The sequence below is a fragment of the Acanthochromis polyacanthus genome, chromosome 1 (assembly GCF_021347895.1).
Source record: "Acanthochromis polyacanthus isolate Apoly-LR-REF ecotype Palm Island chromosome 1, KAUST_Apoly_ChrSc, whole genome shotgun sequence".
Classification (NCBI taxonomy): domain Eukaryota; kingdom Metazoa; phylum Chordata; class Actinopteri; family Pomacentridae; genus Acanthochromis; species Acanthochromis polyacanthus.
The window spans coordinates 6,398,189-6,408,171 of NC_067113.1; the positions used below are offsets into that span (position 1 = coordinate 6,398,189).

At 38.8% G+C, this 9,983-nt stretch overlaps 1 protein-coding gene across 1 annotated transcript; it reads right to left on the reverse strand.

Moving 5' to 3' along the window:
• Positions 1 to 1,083: 1,083 nt before the first annotated feature.
• LOC110967581 (G-protein coupled receptor family C group 6 member A-like) lies at positions 1,084 to 8,372 on the reverse strand. Its single transcript, XM_051945203.1, has 6 exons — positions 8,233 to 8,372; positions 7,839 to 8,151; positions 6,326 to 7,114; positions 4,713 to 4,925; positions 4,513 to 4,630; positions 1,084 to 2,012 (listed from the first exon to the last, which is right to left on the reverse strand). Exons 1-6 carry the CDS (start codon positions 8,370 to 8,372, stop codon positions 1,084 to 1,086), a joined length of 2,502 nt encoding a protein of 833 aa, XP_051801163.1.
• Positions 8,373 to 9,983: the final 1,611 nt, after the last annotated feature.

Here is a 9,983-nt window from a genome sequence, read left to right on the forward strand (position 1 = left end):
GACAGGTTGCCAGTCTGTCACAGGGCTACATATACAGACAAACAATCACACCTACGGGCGAGTTAGAGTAATCAATTAACCTCAACATATTTTTGGACTGTGGGAGGAAGCCGGAGTACCCGGAGAAAACCCACGCATGCACAGGGAGAACATGCAAACTCCATGCAGAAAGATCCCAGGCCCAGGCCGGGATTTGAACCGGGGGATGTTCTTGCTGCAAGGCAAAAATGCTAACCAGTACACCACTGTGCAGCCCACATGCTGATAATTTATTATTTAATATTTCTAGAGTTAGGGTGACAAACTCACATGTCCAGCAGATTCTGATCTTCTGAAACGGGCATTTTGATCAAAGCAAATCAAACACGTCAGTCCTCATACACCAATTTGTGCTTTTCTTATTAGTCTGTTGCCAAAAATTTTAATCCATCTGTGCTGATCTTCTCCTAAATAATTTTTATACTACCACATGACCAGGTCAGCTGGGAAAGGCAGCTTTTCTGGTTGTACATGCATTACAGTGCCCCCAAGTCCTACATTAAAAAAATGCAAGAGACAGACTAAAAACAGTCGAGTGTGTCCATGGGTCTGCTCCAATCTGAAGGACCGTGGAACAGGACACACACAGAGTGGAAGAGACACAAGCAAAGAGAAGAGGACAGGCCAACTGAAAATAGTGGTACTCAAGCTGAGGAGAAGTTGTTAAAGCCGTTCAGGGCATGTCTAATGCACAAGCTTTCTGGTTGTAAATGACAGGGAAGCCACGGGAGAGGTGTGATGCTGGTGCTCTAGCAACATCTAGTGGTTCTAAAAAGGCTGCACACACAACTGTTAACCAAGAGATATTACACTGGAAAATGAATAGTTCACACACAGTTCCAGATATACTGAGCCTTTGATATAAAATGTAAAGCAATAAAAGGATGGATTAGGCTCAGGTCAAATGTGGAATTTTGTGAGCAAAAACATATTAAATTGTCCAGCAGAGATACACTGGCTACAACTTCACCACGGGAGGATGTGTTTCTGCTCAGATGATTGTTATCCAGCACCCACAGAGAATTTATGGATATGTGTGTGGAATTATGATCTCACCACAGCCACGCCCTTCTGCTCATAATGTTTCCTGATGTGCTCAGTGATGGCATTCTCATCATTCAGCTCCTTTCTGAACACCATAATGTAACACTTCGGGGCCAAGTGAAAGCCGAGGATGCTGTAGCTAGAAATGAGAATGGCTGCACTTTCAATGGCTGGTTTGTACTTCCCTGTCAGAGTGAGATAGAGTGGGGTGAAGATAGCCCAAATGATCAAAAACAGCAGCATACTGACAGAGATCAACGCTGCATTTTTATATAAATCTGGCAGCTGTTTTCCTTTGAATGCAAACAGGAAACAAATAAAGCCCAAGAGAGCCTGATAGGCTATCATGGCTAATATGAACCCACGGGTCTTAATCTCACACTGGTGCAGGATGATCACATCTAATGGCTGCTCTTTAGGAGCTGGTGGGGATTTGATCAGCCATGACACAGACAGAGCCAACTGCACCCCAGAGACGATGGTCACCACAGCCAACGGTCGGTTAAGTTTCTTTATCCAGGAACCTAACTTCAGATGAAAGTTGAAGCCTACCAAAATCTGAAGCAAGTTCGCCAGAATGCAGGAGATGCAGACGGAAAAGGCTATGAAAAAGAAAGGCATGCCTAGTAAACATGAAACCTTGGTGGGTCTGCCTATGAAGCTAAAGCTAACGCTGAAGCTGGCCAGCAGGGAAAGAAGTTCCAAGAAACACAGGTAGCCTCCAACTGCTTTAACAATGGGAGTTGTAGAATAGATTGCAAACAGAACAGTGAATCCAATGGTAGCAATTATTCCAATGATCCCAAAGAAATTCAGAATGATAGAGAAGTGATCTGACCAACTGAGATATTCATCAGTTTTGTTTAAACACTCATCCCTCTGTCCTTCGATTGAATACTTTTCGACACCACAGCGCTTACACTCCATACCTGCAGAGAAAAACAAAGAAAAGCAATTTTAACTGCACAAGGAAAGAAAATAAAGTTGACTTATTCATCTTTAAGAATAAAGCGACGTACATCTGAGAGTAGATACAACATAAGCAAGCATCTAGTCAGGAGAAAACAACTGGGATAAGAGCCAGAAACCAAGTTCAAATGTGATAATAGGACCGTGGTTTCCAGAGGCAGTGCAGATGTAACAGCATTTTTTTCTACATTGTTTTGTAGTCTGTCAAATGCAAAGGTGTTCATTGAAGAGCTGCGTTTTCAGTTTTTTCCTAAAGACTGAGAGGGATTCTGCAGATTGAGCAGAAGGAGTGATAGAGAAGACTTTAGCTATCATCATCTGGCAACAGATGGTAATTAGATGTTTTTTCCTCAAATAATAACTGTCATTTAGTATCCCTTCTGCTCATCATAACACATGATGTGAACACATTATTCTGCTTCATAACATGAACAATATGGGAGTGGAATCACAAACACAGTCCATGCTGATGTACTGACTGGACATGCATAGTTTTTGGGAGGAAGCAGGGTTAGAAAAAGGGAAGGTTTATGTGTTTACTAGGCTTTTTGTTGTTGTTGTTTTTGCAGAAGGGAAGGTGGAATGGAATTTTTTTATAAGAGCAACCTTTAATGGAAACTTCCTTGTTCCTTGCTATATTAAATAGCGACATCAAACAATTTCTCAAAATATATTCATGCTTTACAATTACCATCCCAGAGAAATGCAAAAAAACATTTATCAACATAGATACTCTCTGTGTCTATTCTGTATAATGACCAAAATTGATTTCCCATGCTCAAGTTAATATAATATTTAACAGTAGAGTCAGAAGCAGAAGCTTCTTAAAACAATGTCACAGTAAATGAGTGAGATACTCAAAGCTAAAGGTGGTCCAACAAATTATTAGTGTGCGACTTTTTTTTTTTTTTTGGCCAGGCAGCATACAATCACTATCAGCTGCTGGATTTGTAACAGAATGCCTTTCAGTTTTTGTCCTTTTGAAATTCATTGTAAACTGAATTTCTTGATGTTTTCTTCTGATAAAACCTTGTCAAAGTACAGTTATGTTGTAGGTTCACAACGACTGACCTAATTCTTAATAGAAAACTTTTTTTTTTTATTAGTTGCATAATGACTCCGCCAAGGAACATGGTGGAATTATGTGACAATCAGTGTTGGTTTGTCTGTCTGTCTGTGCGCAACATTACTGAAAAACAAACAAATAGATTTCGATGGCATTTTCAGGGAAGGTCCAAAATGACACAAGGACACTTTGGCAGTGATGCTGCTTATCGTCTGGATCCACAGATTTGATAAAGATTTCTGTATCACTGCGAGCTATGAGAACAAGTGAACACTACGTCAGCTGCCTGCTGATGATCACATGATTGCGATCCTACCACAAATTCACCGCTATGGACCACAAATTTTTTAAAGATATCATCAGTTGGAAATGATACAATGACTGAGCAGCCTTGGTGGAGTACTGCATTCTCTGAATGCTCTTCTTTTTTAAACTAAATTGATGGCAGAAAACTACTCTATAGTAATAATTTACTACTTAACTCTTCATGTTCAAGCTATTGTTTAAAAAGTGAAGTGTATGCAAAATGGTGGGAAATTTTACTCGCTGAATGCGGATTAAATTTTTTAAAGTTGTCTTTTATAGCACAGTAAAATCAGGAAGATACTTTTTGTATGACCCATAGATAGCAAAGATGCTTTTTTGCCATAGGCGTGAAACACATTCAATCAATTCAAAATACCGAATAGACTTTAGAGGAGAAACTCTGAATCTCTCTAATTTGGTTGCTCAGTTTCAAAGCAAAGAGCCACTGGAATGCTTTGTAATCAGCAACTACTATCGTTGTGTTTCCTGAAATTTTGACAGTTTCACTTCAAATGTGTGGGTCGGGGTGTTACAGTGCAGATTTCTGATGTGCGTCCTGGCCTGAAGATCTTTCTGCATGGAGTTTCCATGTTCTCCCTGTTCATGTGTGGATTTTCTCTGGCTACTCCAGCTTCCTCCCACAGTCCAAAAACATGCTAAGGTTTAGTGGTAATTCTCAGTTGAATGTGAGTATGTTTGTTTGTCTCTCCATGTAGCCCTGTGAAAGACTGGCTCACCCTCAGTCAGCTAAATCACCCCTGCGACCCTAATGAGTGGATGAATGGATGGATGAATGGATGGATGGATGGATGGATGGATGGATGAATGGATGGATGGATGGATGGACGGATGGACGCATGGACAGATGGAGGATGGTCATCATAAAAAAAGCAAGTCGGACAGCCTCCTCAGCACAGAGTCAGTTTCACATACTTGCAAAAACACACAAGCATAGTTCCTGTCTCTGTTTTGACTAATACTTACTTCCTGGAACTACTTGGCTAAATGAAGGCCTTTCATTTATGAAGGGAACCTGTTCAGATGTCAGCTGATATTATGATGTGTGAGACTTGTAACCAATCACGTACCGTTTCCAGGGGAATACTCTCCAGTTGTGCATTTAACACAATCATAGCAGCACTTTCTTCTTTGTATTTTCATCTCTTGTCCTGGTTTACATGTTTTAGAGCAGTTGTAAGCAGTTACCTTTGAAAGACACAACAGAATCAGTATAATGTATTCATAAATAATTCAGGAAAATAAATAAATGATGAAACTTTCACCTCACCGTCACATTTTTCATGCTGCTACGAAGATATTCTGCGACTTTGATTCTTCCATTGGGCCAGTATTCTCCAATAGTTTCTATTTGTAAGACCTGTGTGGAATTAGACATGTTCCAGTGCACAATATCATATCCCAAACTGGGATCTCCTGTGTCGCTAAAGAATATATGTGTGGTGTTCACAATGAAGTTGACCTTCTGGATTTCCATGAGAAGCTACAGAGACAATTATAAAGAAAACCAAATTAATACAAAATCAAGAAAATCTGTTATAAAAGTTAAAATATACTTTGGACTTCATAGAAGACACTTTTAAAAATGCTGGAATATTTTCATTGCAAGTAGCACATATTTACACTACTGTTCAAAAGTTTGGGGTCACGCTTAGAAATGTCCTTATTTTTGAAAGAAAAGTGGTCTTTTTCAATGAATATAACATTAAATGAATCAAAAATACAGTCTAGACATTGTTCATGTGGTAAATGACTATTCTAGCTGGAAAAGGCTGATTTTTAATGGAATATCTCCATGGGGTACAGATTTCCAGCAACCATCACTCCTGTGTTCTAATGCTACATTGTGTTAGCTAATGGTGTTGAAAGCCTCACTGATGATTTTAAAACCTTTGTGCAAATATGCTAGCACATGAACAAAAGTGTGAAATTGTCACGAAATTGTTTGGGTGAGTCCAAACTTTTGAATGGTAGTGTACATTTTCTAAATATCAGACAATACGTTGTTTTGTTGCTTATCTATGAGCGCAATAGTGAAGACAGTGACTACTTTAGCAAGAAAAAGACAAGGAAATAACTTGCACAACATACCCATGAAAGACAAACTGTATTCTGTTAAACCTTGATTGTTCTCACTTTCAACAGGCAGACAGACAGATACCATAGATGCATGTACTTCTTATTATTCTATGTATGGACTCTGTTCCATACATGTGTAATAGTTCGTATCTACATATTCAACACATACACACTAATGCCTTTCTAACATAGTCTGCCATATTATGGAAACAATTGACCAAAACACTTCTGAAAACATCTAAGATGACAAATAAGCCATACATCATCTTCATCTATCTTCATTTCAGATTGACATTAGTTAGTTTAAATGTGTTTGTAGAGTCTCTATAAGAAGTGAGGGATGGCTAGATTCCCTAATTTGCATAAAATAGCCTAAATCGCAACTTGTGGAAATGTGAAGTGAGCAAAGCAACGCCCTGTCTCTAGAAGCACATTGTGGAGCTACCAGAATGCATTGCATTGCGTTGTCTCCTTCCGTAGACAACGAAGAGGAAGAGCTGAGCATCCTGTCGACACACCCCTATGGTGTCCAGCTCTTCATGTGTGCATTCATAAAGGAGTACAATCAAGGCATAACACTTAGACAGCACCAAGCTAGCTAATTTTCCTATACTGATCATCTATATGCTAGGCTAAGCTAACCAGCTGCTATTTGCAGCTTCATATTTACAAACTAGCCAGACAGAATAAACGCAAAATCTGTCATCAAACTCTGCAAAAAAAAAAAAAAAAAATTCTAAAAAGTGTTTATTAAAGAAATACAGTAGCAATGTAGCTTAGGTCTGCAAGATCTTTTTACTGTACCTCCAAAGCTGTAAATCTGGGACCACGTTCACACTGCTGGTTGCTGCATTTCAGCAAGCGTCTGAGACCCTCAACAATGACTTGGACTGCTAAATAGATACTGTATGATTCATCCTGGTCAAGGTGAGTTGCCAAACAGCTGGGGTGCAGACACTGTTGAGTGTTTGTCCGTGAGCAATTTTTTTCTTCGTTCTCCTCAGACTGATTTAAGCAAGGTTTATAGCGAGTCAGGTGATGTTTGATAAAGCTGTTCGTCGTTCCATTAAACACAGAGGTGACATAGTCTTTGAAACCAGGAACCTCTTTCCTCTTAAAGATAAATCCAAAAACTTGCCCAGCACTCCCAAAGTCTTTCAGTGAAGAGATCTTTGAAGAGGTGGACCATGAATCACTTGCAATCCATGTTCTGTTTAACTTAGCTTTAATAGCTTCTTTCATAATGATTCTAACATAGGTGTCCTTGGTGAATAAGATGATGGCCTCAGCTGAGGAGTCATTGATTTTTTCCACCAGCTTAGGTAGCAATGAACTGTTTTGGTTGAAGTCACCAGGCAGGATTGTCATGAATTCAATGCAGACATTCGCATTAGTGAAGTGGTCCTCAAGTCGATCACTGCCATACTTCCCATACTCATCATCGCTTCCCACAATTGCCACTGTTTTCCAGTTAAATTCTTTCACTAGCTCAACAATGCCCTCTGTCTGATGTGCATCACTAGGCACTGTTCGCAGAAAAGAGGGGAACTTGTACTTCTTGCTGAGCACCTCACTGGTTGATGCATGGCTAATCTGCAAACAGGAATAAAATCATGTTAATATAGTTCCCCATTCATTTGGCAACAGTGAAAAACACTCTGAGAACGCAGTAGTCCGCCGATGCTGCTCAGTTGTTGTGGGATTTCTAACAGCTGAAATTTTGATAAAATTCATCGCAGAAATCATGTCAACACAGAGTGTGGCCATTTAATATAGATGTACCCACAAACAAAATGAGCTTGCTCTGAGTACAGGCATGTGTTCTGCATGTGTACATTGTGTACAGATACCGAGTCGTGTGACCTAAATATGTATTGGATGGTGGGAATTGATGGGACTTGGAAACACCCCCATAATTTAATCACTTGTTCCTTGTATCGTTTCCGACAGATAAGAGTCCCAATAAGACCGCAGCGGTGGATTTGTAGTAGGATCACAATCATGTGTTCACTTGTTTTCATAGTTATAGTTATCTCGCAATGACACAGAAATCTTTAACAAATCAGTGGATTCAGACTGTAATCCGCATCATTGCCAAAATCTAATGATGTGGTCCTTGTGTCATTTCTGACCTTCCCTAAAAATTTCATCCAAATCCATTAGTTTGTTTTTGAGTAATGTTGCACACGGACAGACAAAAAGATTAAAAGGCAAACATATGCCGATCGTCACATATCTTCAAAACGTTTGTTGTTAGAAAAATCATGAGTCTTTCTAGCTTCAGATAATGATGATATCAAATACAAAGAAGACAAACCTGGGCAACTGATGACAGAGCAAGAATTCGTGCAACAGCTGTCGACACTTCAGAATACCTTTCACCAATCACCACCTTTGTTTGGGGTTCAGAAAAGGCAGACGTATTGTTTTCAGGCACTAAGCAGCTCTGAGGATCTGACTGGTTCTTCAACAGTTGGAGTGCTGCTCTAATGGCGATGTCGACGTCTCCACAAGTGTCATAGATGTCATATCCTATGGTGAAGTTGGGTAGAACTCTTGGTTTGCGCTGGTTTACTTCTCTGATGGCATATATCATCACTTGAGTGTGCAGGAAAACGTTGAATTCATAGCTACGAAAATTAACAGAAGACAAATAAAATTTCCACCGTCATTTACATATAACACAGTCTCATAGTCAGTCTTTCACTTACTTATCACAGGAGATTGGTCCAGGCAGGTTAGTGTGGTTGGTTTTTGAGTGAATTGGAAAAAGTCCTCCAATAATGATGTCCCCAGAAGAATATGCATGCAGAGGACTATTCACTCCTATGCAAGAGTGATATACACTCATGATGCTGAGAAATAACCACAACGTGAACATGCTGGATACATGTAGGTGAAATAGATGAATGTTTGTGTTTGGTCTCGTCTCTAAAGTATGAACTGGTTTCTGGACTGCAGCTGTCATAAAACTTCCCCTTGTGGATCATTTGCATTGTCAGTTGTATTAACTGGCACGAAAGCAACAAGGTGATTTGAATTTATCATAGAAAGGAACTTGTTCACAGTTATATATAGTTCTACAGTTGACAGTATTTTGAATTATCTCTTGTTTTTTTCATCAGAATTACTAGGGCTCAGACTTTCTCAGAATTTCTATGGAGCCTCTTACACAAATACACTACTGTTCAAAAGTTTGGGTCCACTTACAAATGTCCTTATTTTTGAAAGAAAAGGGTTTTTTTTCAATGAAGATAATATTAGATGAATCAGAAATCCAGTCTAGACATTGTTAATGTGGTAAATGACTATTCCAGCTGGAAACGGCTGATTTTTAATAGAATATTTACATAGGGGTACAGAGGAACATTTCCAGCAACCATCACTCCTGTGTTCTAATGCTACATTGTGTTAGCTAATGCTGTTGAAAGGCTCATTGATGATTAGAAAACCCTTGTTCAGTTATATTAGCACATGAATAAAAGTGTGGTATGTGTATATATATATATATATATATATATATATATATATATATATATATATATATACATATATATACTGACAGTCAATAGAAACTTTGAGGTAGAAATGTACGCAGAATTCTACTTGTAGGGGGGTTGTAATTATTCATTGTGGATTTACTGATGATCTAGTGCCCTGGTAGTTGAGATAATGATGAGTTGTCATTTTGTCATGATTCATTGCACATGGGTTGGTCACTTTGCAAAAGTGAACCAAATACACACCAAGCAATACTCAGTGAGTATCTGCACAATGTGAGAATGGGTTTTGAAGGCCTATATAAAGGCCCAAAAAAGGCCACCACTGTTAGTCCAGTGAACAGCATCATGCCGTGTCTATCACATGAACAACGTCTCCGGGCACTGGGTATGGTGGAGGCCGGTTTGAGCTACAGTGATGTAGCCAGGCGTATGGGCTGTTCCCAACCCACAGTCAGAAGCCTGGTCCAAAGCATGCGCCGACGGATTGCTGCCTGCATCGAAGCAAATGGAGGCCATACTCGGTATTGACTGTTGTGACTTTGTGTTTGGCAGGTGCCGTTTTCTTTTGTGAAATTCTTTATTTTGAAATCATTCTTGAAACTTTAGATTTTTGTTTCTGTATGCCAATATGCTAAACAAATGATTCATATGAAGAAAATCCAGTTTCGGGCTTCAAAATAAAATTATGTTGAAAAATATGGTCTCAAAGTTTCTATTGACTGTCAGTGCATATATATATATATATATATATATATATATATATATATATATATATGTTGACATCCTTCTATTTGCTGTCCTGTGTAATTTTCTTCTTTTTCAATCATCAAAATGCTCAAAATCTGTTATAAAGTGAAAAATAAATTTATTATTATTTAATTATTATTTTTAACTAAAATGACAAAACTAGGATAACATATTGATTTTTATATGGTTCATTTTGGACCCATATATGGAAG